The sequence below is a fragment of the Pogona vitticeps genome, chromosome 1 (assembly GCF_051106095.1).
Source record: "Pogona vitticeps strain Pit_001003342236 chromosome 1, PviZW2.1, whole genome shotgun sequence".
In the NCBI taxonomy this organism is placed as follows: Eukaryota; Metazoa; Chordata; class Lepidosauria; order Squamata; family Agamidae; genus Pogona; species Pogona vitticeps.
This window is the reverse complement of record NC_135783.1, coordinates 211,917,213-211,943,555: the sequence shown is the minus strand read 5'-3', so window position 1 is coordinate 211,943,555 and position 26,343 is coordinate 211,917,213. Positions and strand designations below refer to the sequence as shown.

At 44.7% G+C, this 26,343-nt stretch overlaps 1 protein-coding gene across 4 annotated transcripts in view; it reads right to left on the bottom strand.

Annotated features, from left to right (window-relative positions):
- The window catches only part of ACVR1 (activin A receptor type 1), a 102,470-nt gene that overhangs the window by 1,755 nt on the left and 74,372 nt on the right, over positions 1–26,343 (bottom strand). For all 4 annotated transcript variants that reach the window (XM_072982877.2, XM_078376364.1, XM_072982886.2 and 1 more), the window contains 6 exons: positions 22,782–22,999; positions 17,793–17,892; positions 13,056–13,202; positions 11,888–12,163; positions 10,104–10,301; positions 635–765 (listed from right to left, as the gene is read on the bottom strand). In XM_072982877.2, the coding sequence (XP_072838978.1) occupies positions 635–765; positions 10,104–10,301; positions 11,888–12,163; positions 13,056–13,202; positions 17,793–17,892; positions 22,782–22,999 (1,070 nt within the window). The remainder of the gene's footprint in view (positions 1–634; positions 766–10,103; positions 10,302–11,887; positions 12,164–13,055; positions 13,203–17,792; positions 17,893–22,781; positions 23,000–26,343) is intronic.

Below are 26,343 nucleotides of genomic sequence, written 5' to 3'. Positions count from 1 at the left end.
GATCAGTATTCTCAGGTTTAATTTAATGACCTTGAAGAGTTTACTGCGACACCACTCCTGCTGTGGCTTAGAAAAATAAACTATGATTTGGCACAAAGTCTGAATTAACAGGGTTCCAGCCATGACATCAGGGTCAGAAACCAGAGTCTGACATGATATCTGAATCGATAAACCAATGGAGAGCAGAAGGCATGAGTGGCTCTAAATCACGGTTTACCTGAAAACTGGAGCCTCAATCTATTTGTTTGGGTTGTAGAATTTTGCTCGTACAAATCAAGATTTGGTACGAACAGAGCCACTGTGTGATCCCCCAAAATGTCAAATATCAAGACTAATGAACATTGTGTGTATATATCTATGTGTGTAAATGAGCTTTTTCTCTGTCCCAATAAAAAGGCTTCTTCCTCCACAAAACTTTTTAGACTGTGTTTGTTTCAGTGAACCTGCCAGAAAGGGCAGGACAGCTGCTTTACATAAGAATAGGACACACAGCTGAGTAAATAAATATAATTACCATTGTTGCATTTCATTTGCCCCACTGCCTGAATATGGGGCAAAATACCAGATGGTTAAAAATAATTCATGACAGATTATCACATAGAAAATATTTTACAATATGTGTTGGCATACTTACAGGGTCTGAAAACCATCTGTTGGGAATGTTTGGCCTTTGCTGATCCACACAGACTACTTTCCTCATGTCTTCAAAACTAGGGTCATTAGGAACTACGTCATAAAATGGAGGTTTATAATCTTCCACAATACCTACAACCAAAAAGAGGGGGGAAATTCACACACAATTTGAGATCCTATAGCTGCATCACTATATTTTAGAATCCTCATTAGTAAAACAAAGTTCGTTATATGATTACAATAGTATTAAGTTTAGTCCATGTGAAGCAGTTGTGACCTTTCACTGATATTATGAAATGAAATCCTAATAGTACAATACAGTGAAGGCATCAAAATCACTCAGTCCCCGCTCTCCCTCCCGGTTCAGCACTCAGCTCTCAACTCTTGCAAAGCAAAACACATGTACTGAAAAACAAATAATGTAACTAAGAATCCCAAAGAGCCTTGGTAAATATTAAAAGAGATAAGTTAAAAATTCCTGTACCCACAGTCTATACCCAAAACAGCCAATATTTAGAATTATACAAGATGAACCACAGTTCAACAGAAGACATCTAAGTTATACCTTGCTCATCCACTGCAAGCTGCATTCCAAAACAGAACATTCACATCCTTTATGAAGTAAAGATGCTGGCTCCATCTTGTAATATGTGACTGAACAATAGAAATGATCAGGGTATCCGGCATTTGCATAAAAGTTCAGCATTCTATTTTGGTATCTTCACCATTCTGGTCACCCTATGGCAGGATCACTGCGGCCTTCCAAATGCCCTTAGCCTGCAATTTCCATGAGGTCAGCGTTTGGGAGAGACTAGGCCTTAGGAGTATATGTGGGGGTGGGCAAACTGGATCTGACAACCATCAGGTGCCCCGCATAACAAGCGATTCGTTTAATGACGAATCTGCATAGCGATGTATTTTTGCGATTGCAAAAGCGATCGCATTGTGATGTTTCTAATAGTAAAACATCGCTTTGCGATATCGGTAAGTGTTTCGCTTACCGATTTTCGCATAGCGATGTTTTTTTAAACAGCTGATCAGCGGTTCCAAAATGGCCACCGGGTAAAGAAAATGGCTGCCCGCTGTGTTTTTGCACCCTTTCCTCGCTTACCAGGCAGCGAAAATGGTGGCCGCATGGAGGATTTCCGCATAATGGTGAGTTTTTTGCCCATAGGAACGCATTAAATGTGTTTTAATGTGTTCCTATGGGCTTTTTTGCCCCGCAGAGCGACGAATCCACATAGCGATGATTTTTTCGAAACGGATTATCATCGCTATGCGGGGCACCACTGTATTATACTCAGGAAAACAGAAAACAAAGGGACTTGAAACACTACAGCTCACACTCGTGGCTCTAGAATTGTGCATTCAAAACACTTCCTTGGACGTTAATGAAATCCCGTATTAAGCCCCTCTAAGTGCCATCTTCTCCTTCTCCAGCACTTTCTAGCCACTACTTTCATCGCATGCTCACTGGGGATACTAACTCATCCATCACTTTGGACAAAAATGTCATAACATGCTCTTCAGTGACAGAACAGGAAAGGCAACCCATGTAAATAAATACCCTAAGAATTTGGAAAAATCAAACGGCCACTCCTGAGGACCCCCGCTGAAACTCCACTCCATTCAGCATGCATGATGTCTCTGCCAGCTCAGTGAGGCAGTTTTTACTTTCTGCCAATCCTCACATTCAGGTGTTAGAGCTATCAATTAGTGAAAGACCCTTTGCTATTTCTAATTTTATTAATATATATTTTCCAAATCCAGTGACATAAACTTATAAAATGCAGGAAATACTCTACAAAACCAGGTAATGCTCAGAAATTATTCTTGATTTACAGAAAATGTTTATTTCCTTGCGTTGCCAAAGGTCATACAAAATTTTCCTTCCTTTCTACTTGAGGCAGGCCACACTGGATTCCCACCCCAGGACGTTTGTGCTGGTACCTCATCAGACTGCTAGTTTTGGCTGATGAAAAGTCCCACGAGTGGCTGAGCCCCTGTGTCCTTTAGAAATTCTCCTTATGACAAGATTTGGTCTTTGTAGAGAAAGGGAAGCTGTTAATAAACAGTGCCAAACCTTTGATGGGGCACTTTAGTCAGTGGTTCCTAGTCTGGAACTATTGTTCACAGCAGCTTCCTCATCCTGGCATCTTCTAGATGAGTTGACCAGCAAATCCCATCATGTCTAGTTGGCATGACCGTGGTAGCTAGTGATTATGGCAGCTGTAAATCCAAGACACCTGGAAGGTGCTGGATTTTTAAAAACTGGCTTATAGCATGCAAAGCTTAAAGCACATAGATCACTCACACCACCTATGCTTTGCATGGTGAAGGTCCTAAAGCTTCAATCCCTACTACAACTTCCGTGCGCCACCGGGCTTCCACGACTCAGACACTTGCCTTTGGGGTGCATCCATATTTCCTCACATTTACATCAAGGGTGGAAAACTGGAAACTTCCAGATATTTTTGGCCTACAATCTCCCATAACCTCTAGTCAGCATAGACAATTGTGAGGGTTTATGCTGTTTCAGTCTCAAAACATCTGGGTAACCACAGCTGCCCAGCCCTGATTTACGCAGTGGGCGGCGATGGATGACGGTGGCGCCAGATGGTGGCAGCGGCTAAGGTAGGGAGAGGAAGAGGGTGGGGGATAAGCTGTGGGGGTGGGTGGCTGCCTATCAGCCTGACAGTCAGCTGAGCGGTGGGCCTGTAGGCAGAATGAGAAAGCCATAGGAAGGCTAGCTTTCCCTCTTTTCCTATGGGTGACAAATAAAAATGGGGAAATATTCGTCCCTTCGTGTTTGTCAGGGTCTCTGGAACTGACAAATATGAAGGGATGAATATTTAATGGATCAGCGATTTCTTACAAATGTCGTGATCCATTTTTACTGTAATGCGCTCTCTTGAGATTGATGTGGAAACTACAAATGGTCCAGAATAAGGCCACCAGTTTAACTCGGGTGAAAAAATACCATCACTTTCCCCTCATTTTGATGGCCTTACACTGGTTGCCCATTCGCTTCTGCATTGACTTCAAGGTGTTAATGCTTACATATAAAGCCCTAAACGGATTAGGACCTCGATACCTGACAGAGTGCCTTCTCCCACCTAGCTCTACCCGTGTCACTCGTTCTAGTCAGGCTGGGCGGCTGAGGGGCTTGACCCTGAGAGAGGCCCGGAAGGAGAGGACTAGAAACTGGGTCTTCTTGGTAGTGGCCCCTCACCTCTGGAACACCTTGCCCCTGGAGATTTGCCTGGCACCTTCACTGGGAGTTTTTAAGAACAAGTTGAAGACTTGGTTCTTCAGGCAAGCCTTCCACCCTTCCATTTCTTAATTCCCGATGTCTTATCATCTTGGACCTTTCTATACTGTTTGATATTGTATGTTTTAAATTTTGTTTGTAAGCCACCCAGAGTAGATTCATTGAATCTAGATAATAAATAAAATAAATAAAAATACTCTCCCAGCAAAGCTATTCAGATCGCTAACCAAATCCTCCTCCTTCATTCAAAGCATGTACATGCTGGTGCCCCTTTTTTATACCTTAACTTTCACTCTAAGTTAAAACAAGAGGTGAGCTCCATTCTTTGCTTCTGCAAAGAGAATTTTGTTTTTGCTTGCCTTGAACTGAGCCCATTAAACACAATAAGCAGCATCTTCTCCACACATGCACAGCAGTACAGTGCCTGAAACAGAGTTTTCTCTGCATTTACTCCAGTGATCACATGCGTGCAGTTATGCAAGCCAGAGAATATATAGAATACTAGGTAAACAGAGGTCTTTCCTTCAGATATGGACCAAATGGATTACCAAAGATTATGCAGATTGCATTGTACAGAAAATCTGCTGACAATGTCAAAACTGTTGACTTTTTCATATCAACTCATCCATACCACTGTTGTTCCATTATACAAGGAGGAGGTGACGAGTGGGATTATGCTGCAGCATTTACTCATTCTTGATTACAATCAAACACGGTCTTGATTAGCTTTTACATCTACAGTACACTCAGATTTATACAACTGATAATTGAGTTATCATATATTTTAAACTTCCCTACCGACTGTATTACAGTAGACCCAGCAGTTGTCTGGCTTTTACTCTATTTCCCCCCTCCCCTTTTTAATTAACAGAGCCAATTTTTAGGGTGATCCTAGGAGACTGAATTTGGCTTCAGAACTATTAAAGAAAGCCAGGAAGGCACCATAAACTAAACTACCCAGTTGTTTTGAACCTTGACATCTTTCCCCCCCCCCCCCACATTCCTCCAGAAGTAAAGGCAACATTTAAAATAGAAATATCCCTGAAGCCACAACATGCAATCTATAAAATCAGCAGCAAGCAGAGTTTAAAGGGCCACAATTTCACCCCCCCCCCAGCCCCAGCACCCCTCAACATGGGCACCCAAGGCCAGCAGTCCTAGAAGCCACTGTTGCAGGTGCCTCCGTGGAAGGAAGCGTCTTGTCGTTCCTCCACAAACAGGTTCAGGATGGGCCCAGTAGGGGAAAGGCAGGCCGGCCGGCTGGCTTGGCCCATCCGGCCTTCCTCCACTGGCCCGGGCTTCACGACGGTTTATCGCACCCCACCGTGTCCCAACAAGGCCGTTTGCTCTTTCCTCCAAGGCCGGTCCCCTTCTCCTCGCCTCCTCCTGCTGTGGGCGAGAGGCAGCGCCTGGGCACCCCAGTTGGCCATGAGCACCCACATCTCATGTCAGAGCCAGCAAGCCAGGATTGCAGCTGGGGTCCCAGGAACAGCTGTGGGTGCAAGAGAGGCACGGATGGCGACAAAGGCGGCAGTCGCAGAGTCCGGAAGATAGTGGTGAGCCAGTAAGGGAGCCGTCCCCACTTGTTCCATCCCTCCCTTCCCCTCCCTTCCGGGGGCACCTGCTGCCACCTCCCCTCTCCAGTTGTCTGGCCCCAGCGCAGATCCACCACCTCCCCTCGCCCCCTCCTCCCTGGGCCAGCCCAACTGTCTGATGCGCATGGAAGAGCATTGCTTGGCCACGGAGGTGGCTTGTGGGGTGCCTGACCTGCCTCCCCTGCCCTGATCCCTGGTGTGCCTCCCCAAGCCGGTCCGGAAGACCCGCCTGTCCTGATTGGCACAAAAAGACCTTTCCGAAAGGTGGTGGCCGCTCCCTCGCCGCCATGCTTTCCTTGCTCCGAGGGCTCCCTTCTTCTTCCCTGTTCCCTCCCCACTGAGAGCAGCCCTTCCAGGCTTCCTCTGCCCCTGCCTTTCCATGCTCTGCTGCTTTCCTGACTCTCTATATATTGGCCTTCGCTACACCTGAGCTGCCTGTGCTGGGAATGGCTGCTAAGATGCAGGATCCTTCTCTGAAGGCCCCGATCCCCTTCCATCTGTCATTGAATGAGAAATGCAGGTTACACACCAGGGCACGAATCCTGATGCCTTGGAGAGGTGACATCACTGCCTCCTCGGCTCTGGAGAGGATGTCCTGATCTCAAACCCAGTCCTTCCTCCAGCTTGCCTTTCCCCTCTTTCAGCACCCAGGGGGGCCTTTCAGAAGGATGCCCTCTGAGGGGAAATGGATCAGACCCTCGGCTCTCCTGCTCGCTCCATCGTCGAGATCTGAGGCCTTGGGTGCTCTAGGGCCTCTAACGAGAGCAAGCGTGCATTAAGGCTGGGGATGAGTGGGAGACCAATCCTGTTGCCAGGCACTGTTCAGGGAGGTGGGGGCAGGGTGGAATAGGTCCTAAAGTCTGGACCAAGCCAGATGTGGCCCACGGGCCATAGTTTGGAGATCGCTGCTTTAAAACAACACACTCCTGAATTGAAGGGCAACTTATCTAGTGATATATTTTATCTACAGTGGACCCTCTATTTACAGAATTAATCCGTATTGGAACAGTGGCTCCAGGTTGAAAAGTCTGTAGGTCGAGTCTCCATTGATCTACAATGCATTGAAAACTGATTAATCCCATAACTGGCAGTTTTTGTTCCATTTTTTGGTTTTGTTTTTTTGTTTTGTTTTGTTTTTTTCTGGTCTGTAGGTCGATTCTCCAGCTGCAAGTCGAACCTAAATTTTGTGGCCAAAGAAGTCTGTAACTCGAAAAGTCTGTAAGTCGAGCTGTCTGTAAGTCGAGGGCCCACTGTACAGGAGACTGAGGCCAGATTTTGAAGACAGGCGTCTGGATTATAAGGCTTGGGGTTCTAAGCCTCACCTGCTAACCTTGCATTTCTGAGCTCCCCTCTCTTCTTAAGACGGGCATTGCTGATGAAGGGCAGAAGTTACAAATCACAATACAGTCAACCCTCAACTTACGAACGGCTCTAGATATGAACATTTCAACTTACTAACCGCTCTACTAGGGAAAAACAGGCTCGACTTGCGAACTTTTTTTGAGTTACGAACAGAAAAAAAAAACTGCATTGGGAAGGCAGCTGCCTCACGCTTGTCTTTTCTCCCAGGAAAAAAACATGCAGAGAATGTGCTAGATGAGGGCATGTACAACTCCATCAATGTCCTGTGTGTGGGGCAGACAGAGAGTGTTGGCTACTGATGGCCGTACCCTCTCAGTTTGTCAAGCTGAATGACAGATAGGCTGAAGTCCTGTTGCTGTGAATGCCAAGAGAATGCCATCAGCAGCCCCAACAAATAAATCACTCCTGATTAAAGATTTCCTTTAGCAATTTTGTGCACCATCTGTACACAACGGGACAAAGTTCCATGCACCCCAAAATAGGCAAAAGAAGCCTCTAATCAGCAATCATTTGCTGCTGCTGCTGCTAACACCATTCTTGCCATGCACACAGAGATGCACAACAAGATTTGAGTTGATGTGAAAGAACGTGTTCTGATCTTGCAGAATTTCCAAATAACAGGAAAGATTGACCTACTGTACAATTAAACAAAAAAACAAGCAAGCAAGCATGCGTGCAAAAAACCAAAAAAACTAAAACCCACAATTGCTCTTGTCAGCAAGGAAAGGACAATTCAGTATCCTAACTCCACAGTGTTTGAGAGACTGCTTTAAGTCAGAAAGCTACAGCAAGCAATTTCAGACAAAGTGAAGAAAGAAGCACAGACAAAGCAATCTTAATGTTGCAGCTTAAATTGTCAGAGGTCACCAAGTGACACACACTGAATAATCCCCCAGGGCTCCCAAGAATTGTGAAACATGGTTGTCCACATCCATGAAATAACATGTCAGCAAATAACCTTGAAAGGACAACCTATGTACTATATAGTGAATTTTCCAGGGAAGGATGATTTCACCATTCTGGGGGGAAAAAAATCTCTCCTCCTTTATTGTTGGAGAGGCTGTAATTAGAATCCAATGAACGACCTCTCTTTAAGCAGCTTTAGACGAAGAGCTCGATCTTAAAGAGTTCTAAGTCATCCAAAATAATCCATGTCACCTTAATTACATTAAGGTTGGGGCCTGGGGCTGGGCGGGAGACCGCTTCCACTTGTATGAGTCCAAAAATCCGTACACAGATTTAAAGGCCATTGACAACAGTAGAGCATAACCTGTTGAACATGGTTTTGCTACGGTTCGTATGTGACGTGGAGTTCAATTTACCACATGAAACAAGAGTCATCATGGTTAGACTCCAAATTCCCACCCCAATGCTGGGGTCATACCTCTTCAGGAAGGCTAGGAAGGGCTTAAACCATCCTGCTGCTGCTGCTGTTACGCTAACCTTCCCTCTGGCATAGTCACTGGCCTTGCAGGAAATTTCAAGGTGGTTTCTTTCACTGTGTAGGATTTTGCTCAGCCGAAGATGCAAAAGTGTAAAGATATCTATGCTGTATTTTTTTGGTGGTTGTTTGTGGAATATATGATTTAAAACAACAACAAAATTTAAAAGCAGCATTGACTAAGCTGTTTTGAAAATTTAAAAATAAAAGAATAAAATATATCTATACTAGTTTATGAAAGAGCCTCATGGCGCAGTGGTTAATCTGCTGTACTGCAGCTAAAACTGTGTTCATGACCTGGGGTTCAATCCCAGGTAGCCAGCTCAAGGTTGACTCAGCCTTCTATCCTTCTGAGGTCGGTAAAATGAGTACCCAGCTTGCTGGGGGGGGGGGCAATGTGTATCCTGCATAATTAACTTGTAAACTGCCCAGAGAGTGCTTGAAGTTCTATGGGGCAGTATATAAGCAGCACACTTTGCTTTGCTTTTATACCACTTACAGGGCAAGGCAGAGACAGCCATTAACTCAAACCTACACTTAACTCTCTCACAGACAGTGCTCTCTCTCTTTTTTGTCACATTGAAAAGGCTGGGCTACACTGGCATTTTACCGTAAGAATATTCATCATCCAAAGGGGCTGCTGGCTCAGATCAAAGGTTCGTCTTCTTCAGCATCCTCTTCTCCACAGTGGCCGAATAGATGCTTCCACAAAGCTCAGCAGAAGATAATAGAAACTCCCAGTGCTGGTCTCCTGCAGCTGGCATTCCATGGCAATGGGACATCCTGAATCTAATGGTTGTACATAGCCACTAAACTAAGTTACCAATCCTATCACACCCATCTTCCATGAAATTGTCTAATACTTTTTAAAAGTCGACTTCCTCATAATAGTGTGCTCCATGTGCGATGACGAGATATATGATATGATACACAATCTCTTCTGAAGGTACCCAATAACCCTGTAGTTCTATTATGAAGACAGAAGAAAAGCTCTTAATCTACCTTCTCCATACCCATACATAATTTCACAACTGTCTAACATGCTCTCGTTCAGTATCTTTTGTCATACAAGTTGCTTACCAAGTCCAAATCAAAGTGTTGGTTTTAACCTCTAAAACCCTAAACGGCTTGGAGACCGGCCATCTCAGGGACTACCTGCCTCATTATGAGCCTGTCCAGATAGTAAGACTGTCAAGAATGACCTTCTTAAAAATACCAATTGTTTTAGAAGTCTGCCCAAACAAGCACAGGGGAGGGAGGGCCTTCTCCTTTGTGGCTTCTGGGTAATGGAAGGCACTCCTAAGTTGCCACCTGTTTCCAATCTGATAGATTTTAAGAAGGGGAAAAATACTTTGTTTTAGATTGGTATATGATGTTGAATTTGCCCTGCAGCGTTTTCAATTTGTATCTTTTGCTGATTTTAAGGCATTTAATGTATTTGCTTAATTTTGAAGGTGCTGGGATTATACCTTTTTTTTTTAGCTAAATGTGATTTTATCTGTTTTATTATTTTAAAAGTTTGCAAGCCTCCCTGAGCACTAGTTTTCATTGGAAAAGGAGGCTATAAATGTAATGAATAAATAAAATATGCAGCGGCAGCTTAGCACGCCAGCCACATTAACAGTATACATCTTGCTAAGTCGTCTGGACCTCAGATTTCCTTGAGAGCAAACATTTGTAAACAACACATGAAAGCATCCTCTACTAACAGGGCATGATAAGAGTTTTTTCCCCCCAGTCTAAAGGCCCACTTCTTTGAGGGACTAACAGAGCATGCCCGGGAAACAAAATATCCACATACCATTGCTAACCATGCGCCTGGCCACTTCCCAAAGGACAAGTCCATAGGCCCAAATGTCTACCCTTTTGTAAGAGTCAAAGCAGTCCACTTGGATGGTTTCGTCTAAGACTTCCGGAGCCATGTAGCGCTTGGTACCCACGCGAGGGTTGTTGCCCACATCCAACTGGTTGGTGCTTTGGGAGTGCATGACTGCCAGGCCTGCAACCACAAACACAAGGGGTCCTGGTAAAGTTGTTATTCCTGTTAATCATTCCTATAATCCTTTCAAGACAGGAAAGCAACTCAGAGCCATTACCCAAATTATGCGCGCACACACACACACACACACACACACAAATTATCTTGCTAAGTTCAACAATTGATACTCTCAGATGAAACGGATGTTGAAAAGTCAGTAGTCTGCTAAGCAGGGGCTTGAGCAGGATTATTTCAGTTTAAGACAAACTCACCTGTTACCGCTGTAACCTTTTTCAACTATAAAGCTCATAAAGTTTACCAGAACCAACAAAAAATGCTTATGGGGAGAAAAGAAAAATAAGAGCCAGAAGTAACAATAAAGTGTTGTCCAACATTTTTACATACACACTAATGTGTTTATGTGGATATGTCCAGCAAAAAATGGAGTCAAAACGCCGAGCTTTTATGCTGCTCCTTCCCCTTACCTCTCCTGCTCCAGGAGGGCATGTCTGGAACCTTCTTGTCCATTTTGAATTAACCACAGTATACCACATCATTGATCCCCAAACAAACTGTTGTTAATTTCAACTACAGTGAGTGGAAACAGGACATCACATACTTAGTATGCAAAGTTGAACAAATAACTTCACAAGACCCACAGCCAGGTATGTGGTATCTCACCCCGATGGAATCCTAGGAACTGTAGCCACTGTGTCTGTCTGTGTGTGTGTGTACACACACACACACACACACACACACACACACACACACACACACACACACACACACACACACACACACACACACACACACACACACACACACACACGCGTTCCCATTTCTCTCCTAAACTGTGACTAACCTAAAACGATACCAGGTGGTTCTGACATCCTCTTCACTCTTGCAGTGGAGCAACAAACTCAAGCTTTAATTCTCCTGGTGGATAGCAACCTGTAGTGCTGGCCACAGCATTGTGATGGCCCACTAAGAACTACCCACACCAACACAGTAAAGCAATATCACTTCAGGGTAAAAGGCAGTCACTGATACAACTGAACCTTTACACAAAGGCAACATCAAATCCTGAGCTCCATGCTACGAACACAAGTTTAGGTGATGGGAAATATACAGACCACTCTAGCTTCTGTCCTCAATACAAAAGAAAGCTTTCAACAATCCATTTCAGGCCTCTTCCCATCCATTTTATTACTATTATTATTGTGACACTATTGTAAGTCTCCAAAATCATGCGTAGTAAACATTCAGAACTTTACAAAGCAACATCTGAAAACAGTACAAGGTTTAGGAAATAGGAGGGTTTTGGAAAAAAAATGCAAGTGCCCTCTAGTGGATACTGAGACAGTCTTCAAAATGATGCTCAAGAAGTAAAGGCAGGCTCTCAAGAACTGCAGTAGGACCTTGAGCAACCCAGATGTTCTTGGATTGCAACTCCCAGAAACCACAGCTAGCATAGCTGGTGGTGATAGCTTCTGGGAGTTGCGGTCCAGAAACATCTGGTTGGGAACCTCTCCATTAGGCTATCTGAGAACTGCACAGTATCCAATCAGTATTTTAAAAGAAGGAAAACAAGGAAGGAAGTTGCTCACCAAGATCTGCTATGCAACACTGTCCATTTTTCTTCACTAGGATATTTTTACTCTTCAAGTCTCGATGAGCAATGGCCGGCTTTCCTTGGGTCCCAAATATCTCTATGTGCAAATGTGCAAGGCCACTAGCGATGGACAATACTATCCGTAGACAGCCCACGGTGTCCAGTGTAGTGAGTTGAAGATAGTCGTACAAAGAGCCCATCTCGTGATAATGTGTAATTAACCACAACTGAGTGCTGGAATTCCTAGAGGTCATATCGGAGGCAATGAAGCCTAAAAGGTTAAAAAAAAAAAAAAAAGGAAAGGTACTTAAAGACAGAGCAGATGACATATGGGACGCTTCCTACCCAACCCTAGACATTTTCTGTGGAATGACCAGAACCCTCCTTCAAACGAAGGAATACAAGGAAGAATACCTGTTGGGTTAAACAAGGCATGCATGAGGAAGCTTTGGGCCTCCAGATATTTGGACTACAGTTCCCTGAAGCTTGGTAGCAAGCGGTCATGAATTCTTGGGAGTTCAAAACATATGGAGGATCAAAGAGGCTAGATTGATCACCCTGTTTGTCTGAAGACAATGAAGTTAAGATTCACAGTTCTTTTGACCCGTGGATAAATTCTGGCTTTCTATCCCCATCCTATATGGAAAGGAAACTCTCTTCCATTCTCCAACAGCTACCCTCTTTCAAACTCCCACCATGTTAACGCAAGTGGCCAAAGGAGGACACAGAGGGGAAAATGTAATCTTAGTTATACTCTGAAACGATGCTTACAGCGGTCTTCCCCACAACACTTTTTTTAAATGAAATGACATCTGGCAAGTACAGAACACAGGTCTGTTTTTTGTTTTAGTCAATGAACACTTCATTTTATTTGCAATGTCAGTTCCACCGTATGCATTTAAGATTTTACACAGAATTACATAGAGACACTTAAAGTTTATACAATGGTAGAGTCTGTTTTCTAGAAGGGAATCATTTCCATGGTTCTCCTCATAATGAACTGGATGGTCTATTCTGATATATTATTCTCATGTTTTTCTTGATGGAGAAAAAAAATTAAACATTTTTGTTATAAAGAAAAATACAGTATTCCATGGACTCTGAACCAATTCTTTTTAGTCCTCCCCAATTGATCTATGTATGCAGCAATACTATCTCCTCACCTAAAATGTTTTCATGCCTCAGCAGAACAGTATTATATAATTCTGTTTCCCTGAACCAGGACTTTTCATCTCGAGAAGAGAAGATTTTAACAGCGACATTTTCTCCTTGCCACTGGCCTCGCCAGACTTCTCCGTATCGGCCTTTCCCTGAAAAGCAGGAGGAAACAAAATGTGTTTTTTTTAATCAATAGGCTTTCATTAAAGAAAAGGAACATCACACTTTGAAACCGAATTCTAAGTCATGGGTCTTCAATTTAAAAAAAGGTCAGATGACACTAAGAAGGATGGGTTGCGTATCTGAAGCAGTGGTGTATTTTTTAAAGTAATCATTCACACATGGGGCGGCTGTACAAAGACATCCTTGCAACTAAAGCTGAGCAAAGTTTTGACTGGAGCCCTGCCCCTCTCCTACAGCCCACACATGGACAGCTTCCTGAGCTCTTTGTCTACCACAGAAAACAATGCAGACAAACCTCCTGAGATGCAGGTGGATATGAATGTATGAATTCACAGCTGTCTACTTGAAGGATTATAGTTACAGGCTATCCTCCTCCTTCACGGTCTCTATGATCACACATTAGTGGGTGACTAGCACATTCATTTAGTGGAGGTGGGATGGTGTCAGCTAAAGATCAATGAAAATACAGCTTTCCTGAAAGAGGCATCAGCACTGGACCTGGAGACCAGTCAGAAGTACTGGATGAATGTGGAGGGCTAGAACCATGTAGCAGCATTGCAAAGATCCAGAACAGAAACACCACAAAACAGAAGAAGCTGTCATCACCCAAGCGGAATAGCACTTCAACCCTCAGGCACCAGGACAGCAAATGCCAAATACACATGCACTGTACTCTTGGGTCACCCACTGTTTGCACTGTGCAAACAGAGAGGTGTCCATGGTGAGTAGAATCAAACCCAGGTAGATGAAACCAGGTCCTTCAAAAGAAGGGAATGCTTTAGAGCCACGAGGCACAGATGTGGCAAAGATGATCAGGAACTGCTAGGTGAACAGAAGGCAGACTGTGGGGCAGGCAAAAGACATAAGGCGCTTCATGACTGGAGCAAGCAGAAACAGAGATAAGTTGGAGGGCTCTCTCTCTCCCTCTGTGTGACATAACCCTTTTCTTTAATGATGGAGAAAAACCACTAGTCATGATGCATGGCATTCCACGTGAAATCATAGTGACCGAGGAGTTTGTCTTGGAAGGATGGAGAGACAAGACGGTGCATGGGAAGGGCCAAGGAGTCAAAGATGGCATCAAAGGCAGAAAAAGAATGCTGGGCAGTAGAAAAGATGCATGTGGAACCCTCGCCAATTTTGCCTGGCAACAGAAGAAACAAGAAGATTAGTTGGAGGAATGCAGGAGGACAGCCCATCCAGGAGAGCCCAGAGGAAGGGTGATAACAGCGGGAATTTGAAGAGAAGTTAATATGTATTGTCGAAGGCTTTCACAGCTGGGAACCGATGGTTGTTGTAGGCTTTTCGGGCTGTTTGGCCGTGTTCCAGAGGTTTTCGTAACCAAGTTAATTTGTAACCAAGGAAGTAAGTTGTATTTTTGAGAGCTGGCATGCAACCCAAGAAAAGCTTATATTAGACTCTGTTTATCTTTCAGTTATTACATTGTAATAAAGAACGTATCTTTTTTCATTCTTTAACACCTTAGTATAATATGTTTATGGCTGAAGTCCTGCCTTTTCAAGGAAGAGTATTTTTAAAGTAGCAAGCTGGGTAGTGGCTGGCCACAGCATGTCATGCATAAAGTCGCACCAATTACTAGAGGAAGACCCAAAAAGATTGATGGGCAACTTGGGAGGATCTAGGCTAACCACCGGAAGATGATTGTGGCCAGGGCTGATTTGATTCAAATTTTTAAAAAATGAGTTGTTGTTTTTTTTAAAAAATCATGATTTAAATTTTTTTTAAAATCATTGCTTTTTCTCCACCCTGCATGGGGTCCCATTGTGTCGTTTCTTTTTTGAATTGACTGACTCCTCCCCATCAAATGGCAAGTCTTCATTCCTGGACACTGCTCAACCCAGGCATTGGTTTGCATGGAATCAGGCACACCATGCAACCTGAAACGTGCAGGGTAATGGAGTCTGTATCACTTTCGCAGTGCAGTCTGCCCCCTGACCTGCTGAATGGGCAGAAGCCACCTCTGTGAGAGAAGGCGTTGGGGACAGTTCCCCAGCTGCAGAAATCCTTGGTTCCTGCTCTGACTCCCTTCTGAAGGAGCTGGCCAAACAGGAGAGCCAGGGGTTTCTCCCTCTGGACGTGTATGGCTTGGACTTCTGAAACTAGTCATTCAAGTCACACAACGGGATCCTCCTGTGCTTTCCTGGTCTCTGTCCTTCTTTGCTAAGCAAACATGTGAGCAGCATGGCTGATAGTTATGTTGCACTAGAGTCAGCTCCCCCAGTTGTTTTAAAATCCTGAGAACAAAGCCACATCCACTAACTAACTAACTGACTACCTAGGTGTTTGGAGTTTTTTTTGGGGGGGGGGTGTCACATGATACACGTATCATTAGAAACGGAAAGCACATTAATGTCACAGCAACAGGATTCCCTACCAGTATTTCTGAGGAATTGGATTTGTTAAAGAAGTCTTCCAATGACTAATCAGAAAACAAAGCAAGCTAATTTGCAAGTAAGTGATATGAGCTCACGCCAGGACAATTAGCATACTGTAACAAAGTGCTGCCTGTATCTCTTAGTTCAACTATCAATCATGCAGACAATCTGCCTCACACTGTCAGGCTATTCCCCTATTAACCCCATGTTGCCCAGAGCCTGTTCAAGCTGAATCTTTCCCTCACCCATGCCCTTTTAACTGGAAATGTCAGGGAGGAAATTTGTATCCATGTGCATGCAAAGTGTGTGTTATATCACTGGACTTTAGCCTGGTCCTCTGCCAGATGGGAGTCCCATTTAGAATCATCAGCTGATTTTACAGGAACACAGTGGTGCCCTTTAGCATATAAAAGGGGGGAAACTGCGTGGAAATGCATCAATGTGTCTAATTTAAAAGAACGACATGGTAAAGGGGAGTACGTAGTACACGGGTTGCACATTGGAGACTCCGTAAGCAATTCAAGGAGACTAAAACAAGTTTAATTCAGTGCAATGCCACCTGCTCTCCCTGGCAGCAACATATGCCTGGAGCTGGTCCCTCATTTTTTGGCAGATATTCATCGGTGACAGGTGTATTTCAGGGTAAAAGGGACACATGACACCTACAAGGCATGGGTGTTACACAGAAGGGACTTCCTGTCCAAAAATACCACTTGTAATATAATACAGGCTAACCATTTAACTGTCTAGTCTCTTAAAACAGACATGGCCTGTCTCAGGAGGAGATTCTGTTTCGAGAAAACATACAAATGTATTGAGAATTTTAGAAGGATAAAGATAATCATACAGGTATGATCAGAACACTGGCTGAGCCATGAGACGCTTTGATACCATACATGCAAATGAGAACATGAAATCTATTCAACACCGGTTACTCAGCCTTTCAAGACTGTTCTGTTTCCAACTTTTTGTATATAGCACACTGAGGATGAAACACTGTCCCAAACTCAACTGCTAGTCCTAACTGAAGTATACTTTCTAATCACATCTCAAGTCCACACTTGTGTAAATTCCATTGGTTCTGGTCAGGCTAGGACTAGCTCTTGGATTAAGGCACTATTTTCAGCATGGCTTCAGTATCGCCCATCATAACCAGTGGACTGGATTACAGGAAGCAAAACACAGTGGAAATGCTAAGAGTTTCAGGAAATAAACCCACTGCCCTTTCCCAGTGACATGACCTTTAAAAACGGGAGTAGCAGCGACACCATCCTTGAGACTCAAGAACTCAGGGCCCTTTCCACTCCACCTTACTTCTTGGAAGGAACATGGCTGCACAAGGGAAGCCAGGGAGTAGGAAGAGGAGATGCCTCAACCGACAGAAAAAGGCCATGTGGAACGGCTGCTAGGAATTTCTCCACATTATACTGAAGGTAACGACTAACACTCCTTCACAATTCGGGCCCCAATAGATTCGCATTCTTCTATAAGGACCTTTTTTAAACAATGCAGCAACAAAATAGTGTAGAAAACATAACTAAAGTCTAGCAAGCCACTTTCTAAACAGCATTAAATTGGCAAAATTAGGCAAACTGTGTTTAAGAGCAAACTCACTCAGCAGCAAAGCAAGGAATCACTAGCGCAGCTATCAGGTTTTGTTTATCTCCTGGGTGGAAAGACCTTCCAGTTTCTCACCATATTCCAATCACATACAGATGCCTATATTTTGCCTGGCCATGATTTGGTTCCACAACACACACAGATTTTTTTCCCCAGTCTTCCCCTTACTCTGTTTTACTCTTACTATCTCACGTTTATCAAAAAAATACATGCTACTCAAGAGTTTTCCTTTCCCCTTAGTCAATGAACTTGCCGTATCATGCATTTTTCTCTAAAGTTGCCTGAATTATTAACTTTATTTCATAATAAAATTTCATGTTAAGAACAGGGAAGGGGAGTCCCGTTCAGATCCGCTGCTTTGCAGCATGCTGGAGATTAAGAAATGGTGAAACCTGTGTCCTTTGAATGCAGCTCTTCCAAAAGCAAATTCAACAATATTCATTTAGTATTTCCCACAGTCTCACTCTTTGATTTTTACTCAAGTTCACATGTATACAAGGTTTCCTGGAAGCTGCCACTCTTGTGGAATCAGGGATTACTAACCTACACACTCCAACAATGTGATCTGGCGAGCCACTGTTCTTTGTACCAGGAAAGGAAGACCCGATCCACTGCCAGAAGTACAGGATTGATCCAACAAGTCCTGGGTAGAGATCAGAACAAACATCTGGGTATTAATGCTCCAATGGAGTAGAAGGAAACATTTCCCCACCTCTCCCTTCCAAGAAGCCTACTTCTGATCGGACAGGACAGGAAATGATCTCAGCCTGGGTTTGTTCTGAAGGTGCCCCCAGCTGGTCCTGTCTGTATCTGGAGGTATTTAAGGTCAGCTTTGTTTGAGTTGATATCTTGCCTCCACTGATTAAGATGGTGCAGGGTATTGCCATCGAAAGCTCAGACTATTATTTTAACAATAAGCATGAACTGACAAGACTGGAAACCCATGAGCCGTTTACACTGGGGGGCAATTCCATATGGCCTTATCTTTTTATATACAGAAGTAACCAGAGCTCTTCAAAATTACACTTCAATCATACGTAGTTAATTTGATCTCTCCTCAAGCTGGAGCTTGTAGCCCTATCTGGTCTTCTGCAACTCTGATCTCATTCATAATTTGGGCTATGGTGTTCAACCTAGACCATAAGAAGGAGGTCTTGGTGAATGGGAAAGTTGGTAAAGACTACTTCATACAAATGCACCAGGTGAATTAGTCTAATCTGAACTACAAAATAGACGACAGAAAAGGAGCCTGCAAGGGCTTAATGCCTGCAAGGTGCAATGAAGAGAGCATGGAATAACACCCTCTGTAAATGCATATCCACGAGCATAACGGACCATGTACTGGTCTATACAGAACTGCTATATTCGCTCCCTGTTTACTTCAGCCAGGAAAATGTTATCACGTACAACAAACACCAAACTCTGTTTGGTCAGACATATATTAATGGCTTGTGTGCCTTTTCCCACTTAGATGCCACTTTTATTGTTGCTGCCACAATCAACAATTTCCTGTTTATTATCTGGCACTATATTACTGATGTATCCATGTAATCTTCATAGTACTATAGTGACAGAGCATGTAGTAGTTCTTTTTATAATACCAACCACCTCCTTTCAATCTGTTTGCATTTTCTCACACACCCACTACATACAACAATTGTTGGCTTTCAGTCCCGCACATCACTGCCATAAAGGTTTTCTATATGTTTGCTAACTTCTCCAGGATAGTTTGGTTCAAAAGGAGTCAAATACCCTTAACATAAGATGGTGAAATATTTTCTCTCGAAGCATTTGAACTCTAAAAAGAATGTCAATACTGGATTCAATTTCAACAGAACCTTGTTAGAATGGGTAGAACTGAATTATGAAAATGTACTGATTGTCAGTTGTCTGAGAAGTTGCCTGGGATTGGACAAAGTGTAACAGTTTCAAGCACCCCTTGATTTAACATAAGCACAAGAAGGAAATCACTTCTTCAAGCCACTAATTTTTAAAGCATGTTTGTTTAATTAGAAAAGGATTATTAATAGTAAAAACATCACAACATTTAATGATATGCCATACGCTACCTTGATGCTACTGTTTTCAAACCATTCCAGTATGGCCACAAGGTGGCAGCAAAATACCTTGGTAGGTCACTCTGAGAGCCTTCAGGAAAGGCATGATGAGAGAGCTGACGGATACCAGCCACCCTCAGGGTAGATACAGTTCCCTGTGGTACACCAATATTGACAGGCATTCATAAAATGCAGCTTGCAGCAAGCCTCTGCCCTTTCCATTCCTGGCATAACCCATGTAAGAATTAAGAGTTACAAGCCTGAATGGAACTCAAGACTCCAGGAACACTATCTGGAGAGTGGTGTGGTGGATAGGATGACACACCATAGGACTCAGGAGACCTCCTCGCTTTGGCCCTGCAAATGCCCTGGGGTGGGTGCAGTGACAAATCACTCCTTGAAACATCGCATAATCAAAACCCTATTAGGGTTGCCATGAGTTTGGGATATAGCTTGATAATGTAACAAAAACACTCTGACCAACAAGTCCATTCGGCCTGGGAATCAATGCTGCGTTACCATGGATTCCAGTCATTTCAGTAAGTGCCATGGAATCTGGCTCTGCTTCTTGAAGGAACACTGAATTTCCTCTCATCCTTACTCAAGATCTCAAGTCTTTCAGTCGTTATCTTTAGAAGGCATATGCCTCTTTCGATTATCTGAGGTGCCTGTTCAAAAACCATGTTACTTTTAGCAATGTCTAGAAAAGCCCTATCGTCCACACAACTGAGGGTCAGGTGTCCAGCAAAGGGTCATAGGATTCCTGCCAATGGACTGTCATTTCCACAGCTTTTCATTAATATCTATCAATGCCTCTTCCCCCCCCCCCTTTGATCTGGTTACTGTAGTCTACTTCAAACAGATATTATATTTTCTTCAAGCGCTGGCTTAAGGGTCATTCCACTCACTAGAGCAAAACAAGAGGGACAATAAAGAACCACATCAATTTATATTTTAATCTCTGGCCTATTTAGACCATTCAATCCTGATCCATATGGGCCTTTCAAACCTTACTAGATTCATGAACCTACAGCTTAGTAAATTCCAATCTTTGCCTGGCCCACAAATGTCGAGGCTCCCAAGCAGGCCCCTCTGCTGCTCTGGACTTCAACTCCCATCACACCCAATCAGCATGGCCAATGGCAAGGGATTATGGGCACTGCACGTCCAAAACTTCCAAACAGCCTAAAGTTTCCTACCCTTACTCTGAAGTTGCTCATGGTGTGTAGCTACACTACAAAGTTATAACATTTGGGTTCCACTTGAACCATTGTGGCTCCATCCTATGGAGTCCTGGGGTCTGTAGTTTGGTGAGGTTCATGGATGGGCATTAGAGCTGTCCATCAGAAAACTTTAGAGATTTCACCAAAGTACAAATCTATGGCAGTTAAATTAAACTGCTGTACAGTGGGCCCTCTACTTATGGAAATAATCCGTATGGAAACGGTAGCTGCAGGTCGAAAAGTCTGTAGGTCGAGGCTCCATTGACCTACAATGCATTGAAAACCGATTAATCTGTAACCGGCCGTTTTTGTTCCATTTTGGTTTTTTTTTTCCGGTCTGTACGTCGATTCTCCAGCTACAAGGCGAACCAAAATTTTGCGGCCAGAGAAGTCTGTAACTTGAAAAGTCTGTAAGTCAAGCCGCCTGTAAGTCGAGGGCCCACTGTAAGTGTGTCGTTTAGACAGATTCCTTTCATGCCAAATGCCATACCACAACAGAGAGATTTCTCTTCATCCTCAGTCTTCCACTGGTGAGCACTGGCTACATCTTTTCAATTCAAACTGCCCCCACCCCACCCCTTCTCTTTCCACACATACAGTCGACTGTCTCAGGAAGAAAGCGATTCTGCTGTGTCAGAAGGGAACCTTCTGGAACAGGTGTGACACGGTCATTGTGGAACATGGGAGGAGAGAAAATGGCCACAGGCCCAGAAGAAGAATGAGGTGGCAGGGAGCATCTGACTGCTTGGCATGATAAAGGAGAGGGATGGGGCTGCAGCTCCTGCCCTATACATTTGCTGTCACGCACTGGAAACTCTTGCTTTGCCTCCTTCAAGACAGCTGTCATGTTGCTGCAGCCCACAAGGAACGCATGGCTTATTCCAGAGACAAGGCTCAGATGAGTTGTGTCCAGTAATCTCAGGGAACACTCAAACCTTCTACATCAGGAACATTTTTTCCTTGTTTCTTGTCATGTGGTGCTACCTCACTCTATCACAGTCAAAATGCTCTCTTATTTTATTTTTCACTGGGTGCTCTGAACACTTGGTAGCAATATTTTCACGCTCCTCGGCTGTTCATGATTCAACACCCAAAGTCCTTCATACCATGGGATTATCTCCTGTTCAATAGGTACCCATTCAAGCCCAGACACCCTCCACCCCCCCCCCCAAGGGTTCATGCCTATTCCAGCTATAGGGCAGGGTGGGCAAGCTCAAGGTTTCTGTGAATGAAATTCTCAGCCTCCGAAGCCCCTTCCACAGCCTACACAGAGCCCAGGAAGGATCATTTCCCACCATGTTTTGTTTTTAAAGGGCAGGAAGTGTCTGGCTGGGCATTTCTTTCTTTCTTTTTAAAGTATCATTATTATTATGAACTGCTGGACAACTCAGGGGTTTATCAGGTATCCATCTGTCAAGCCAACAGTTGGGAATCTGATTCCCCACTGTGTCTCCTTGATGGGGGCTAGACTCAGTGATCCATACGATCCCCTTCCAACTCTAAGATGATGAAGATCATTTTCAGTAGTAGCACCCCCTCAGCTAGGTAATGTCCTCCCCCAAGACGCTCCATCTGGCACCTAATTTAAGTTCTTTGCAACTTCCAGGAAATAATTTTCTTCTTTTAAAAATACTTCTGGGCCATTTAAATATGTTATGATCACGTGTTATTTTAACTCTTTTATTCTTCACTCTCAGTTCTGTATTGATTCATTTGCTCCAAAGTCTCTCCTCCTGTGCCTTTTTGTTTAAAAAAAAGAGCCATTCCTGATTTTACTGTGATGATGTTGTGTTACTACCACTTGGTTGTTTTTATTCTTGTAAGCTGCCTAGAGATTTTTGGCTACACTGCCAGCTTACAAACTGTGGATAGGTATATATACAAGCTAGAGAGATAAGTGAGCAAGCAAATGTGGAACATGCATTTACAGTGAGAAACCCATGCCAGTGTACATGGGACTGATCCCATTTTGTATTCATAACAGCCCTTTTAAAAAGGCTGAATCCTTGTACAATGCCAGAATTGGGTGACTGGGCTAAGAATGTATAGTTGAGCGATAATATGAACCTCCATCACGCAAGCACAAGGCCCAGAGGGTTCCCTATATTTTCCCTATGAAGGCAGTAGAAACCGAGCACTCTGTGTTTCACAAGTCACATTTTTGGCAGTCCTGTTAGAAATGAAGGCAGAGAGTGCGGGGGAGAAATGCTGTTATATGAATAGCAACAGATCACAAGGCAAGGTTTACTTACTGCCAGTGTGCTGTCACCAACATTGGAGGCCATGAGTCCCTCAATGGTTCCATATTCTGCATCCCTTGAGTTCAGCCTTTCCATATAGTGCATTTTCACTTTTCGGACAATCAGGACGGCGACGATGCAGACAATGATCAGAAACATCACCGATGCCAGTACAAAAATGGTAAGCGTTTCAATAGTGTAACTTGCAGCTTCCCCTTGGATTGGATGCCCTTTGCCAAATGAAAGGAAAAATACGAAGTTGGGTCAATTTTGTCAGCATTAAGCTTTGCCTAAGTCAGTCGAAGAGGTAAATCCAAGGACATTCAACACTCTCCTCTTTTTTTTGGTCCCTATTACTGTAAACCCTCTACAAACAATTTAAATGCAGAATTCAGCTGGCTCAGAATGACTCAGTGTGATAAACAAGGCTGCAAAGAAAAAAAAAGGGAAAAATATGCAGGCACCTGGCCATCCAAAAAAAGAGAAAGACAGGAGAGAGAAGCTAGAATCTCAAAGTGCAGTACAGTGGTGCTTCGTATTACGAATGCACCGTATAACGATGAATCCGCATAGCGATCCCTTTTCCGGGATCGCTAATGCGGAGGCATAGCGTCGGCCCCAATGGGCAAAACTCACTTACCGATCTTCCATGTGGGGGGCCCATTGGAAGGAGCCGCCGCCGCCGCCGCGAGAGTGATGCGGGGCCATGCTGGCCGGGGAGAAAAGCAGGCGGCGAGACAGGCAGGCGGAGGGAGGGAAGTGGCGCGCGCTCGTGCGTCCGCCTCCCTTCGTCCTCCTCCCCCCACACTTTCCCTCTTCCTCCTCCTCTCTCTTCTGCCGCCGCTGGGGAGGAACGCTGGGGAGGAACACAGGCGGCAAGACAGGCAGGCGGAGGGAGGGAAGTGGCGCGCGCTCGTGCGTCCGCCTCCCTTCTTCGTCCTCCTCCCCCCACACTTTCCCTCTTCCTCCTCCTCTCTCTTCTGCCGCCGCTGGGGAGGAACGCAGGCAGGCAGGCAGGCAGATGGAGGAAAGGAAGTGGCACGCGGTCGTGTGTCCGCCCCTCTTTCCCTCTTCCTCCTCCTCCTCTTGCCCTCGGGCGATCGGCTGTTGCCGGACGCCCGAAATGGCCGCACGTGTTTTCGCGCCCTCCCCTCGCTTACCGAGGGCACGAAAATGGCTGCCGGACCCGGAAGCATCGCTGAACGGTGAGTTTTGGGCCGATTTGGAACGCATTAAACGATGTTTAATGCGTTCCAATGGCTTTTTTTGTCCCGTTCAGCGATGTTTCGCTATAGCGAAGGTTAATCCGGAACGGATTAACCTCGCTATACGAGGCACCACTGTATATTTCCATTCCAGTTGCCCAGTTACAGATAGTGCTAACTCCATCAACCTCAGATGACCTGGAACAGTCCAGCAAGCTAAGAGGAAACCAGCATCAATCCCTACTCTTGGCCAAGCAAATTCTTTCCTAAGGCCCCTGCTGCCCAGAAACACCTTGGCTGGATACTTTGCCAGTGGCTGTGGCTTAAGAGAATGCAGTCCTTGATGATCTTTCTTACGGTGGGGATAGGAAAACATAGAGTCTTCTGGAATTTACTAAGCCGGTGCTATTAGACTGCAACTCCCGCCAGTCCTAGCCCACATAGTGAATGTCATTGGATGGTGGAAGCTGCCGTCTAACATCATCTGGAGGGCCTCACATTCCCCATACCAGGAACCAGAGGCTGCTTAAGGGCCTCTTCTCCTGCACATTTTGCCTCTTTTCCAGGCCTCAAATTGGCAATCCATTTGGCCTGTTGTTCCCTGTATGAGAATGTCCTCCATGGCCCACCTTCTCTCCATTCATTCATATTTTATTTGCTCCAAACAGCAGGTTTACCTCAAATAGAGAGGTTGCTTACCAATAACTCTGGTTCTTTGAGTGGTCATCTGTGAATTCACACTATAGGGTTTAATCTCTGCTTGCACAGAGGTTTCTGGAATATTCTAGAGCTTTATCATGCATTCGCCAGGACTGCCCCCCGGTACACGTGGTCTGCCCGTCCTGGCGATTGCCTCAGTTCCTGAGAACAGCTCGCCGCCGCATCAAAGGTGAGACAGACATGACGGACAGAGGAGAGGACAGGCAGGGAGTGTGAATTCACAGATGATCACTCGAAGAACCAGAGTTACAGGTAAGTAACCTCTCTTTCTTCTTCATGGGCTCTGAATACACACTATAGGGTGATTGACCAGCTGACTAACCGGAGGAGGGACATCACGGAAGGACAGAAGAGAGCACAGCCCTGCCAAATGCTGCAACCATCTTAGTCCTGACATTCAGGCGGTAATGAGTGGCAAAGGTAGAAGGGGTTGCCCAAGTAGCAGCCTTACAGATGTCTGGGAGAGGAACTCCTCGGAGAAAGGCTGCTGGGGTAGCAAGAGCCCTCATGGAGTGGGCTTTAATGCCTATAGGCAGAGGCTTTTTGGCAAGTTGGTATGCCAACTTTACAGTTGCGACAATCCAACGAGAGACAGTCTGAGAAGAAAAGTGAGAGCCTCTGTGAGGCACGTGTGGCGTGAGAAAGAGCAGTTTTGACTTGCGTTAGGAGGACGTTCGCGAGACATAAAATGCCAGGGCTCGTCGGACATCCAACACATGGAAGGAGCGTTCGAGGTCAGTTGTCGGTGATGGAAAGAAGGTGGGTAAAACAACAGGTTGTTTGAAGTGGACGTCCCATGCAATCTTTGGGAGAAAGGAGACATCTGGATAAAGAACAACCTTGTCAGGGTGGAATTGGAGGAATGGAGGGTCTACCCAAAGAGCAGCCAGTTCTGAGGCTCTACGGGCTGAAGTAATGGCCGCTAGAAAAAGTCTTAAAAGAGAGGAAGTGTTCAGATGTGGTAGCAAGCGGTTCAAATGGAGGAAGTGTGAGATGTTGGAGGATGGTATGTAGGTACCATTGCAGAAGTGGAGGAGGTGCAAGAGGTCACATATCAGAGACACCCTTGAGGAACTGTTTCAGTGTAGGGTGACGAAAAAGTAGGGCTATGTCTAAGTCTCGAGGCTGATGTGCAACTATGCCAGAAATGTAAACCTTGAGGGTGGACAGGGAAAGCTGCTTATTCAAAAGGTAAGAAAGAAATGTAAGGACTGTGTGAAGAGTTGTTGGATTGGTTGGGAGGCTGCGTTGAGTTGCAAATTTCTGGAAAGCGGCCTATTTATAAGAATAAAGTTGTGTTGTAGCAGGCTTTCCACTGTGAGGTGCAGAGCGTGAAGGTTGAGGTGGTACGTTCTGCCCTGATGTTGAGTGAGAAGGTGAGGAATGGGGGGGCAGACGAACGTGGTCTGTGGAGATGGATCGCAGCATGGTGAACCATGGCTGCCTGGGCCACCATGGGGCAATGAGAATAGCTCCAGCAGGCAACAAGTAGGTTTGTCAAGAGCCTGGTTGGCCGGTACAGAGTAAGTTGTAGACTGATGAGATTTAGAGTGTTCCTTTTGACAAGGCTGCGTGGTATCAAGAGGCGCAGGTGGGAAGCACGAACCTGTGAAAGTGCAGTGGGTTTAGTAGACGAAATTGGAGCCTTA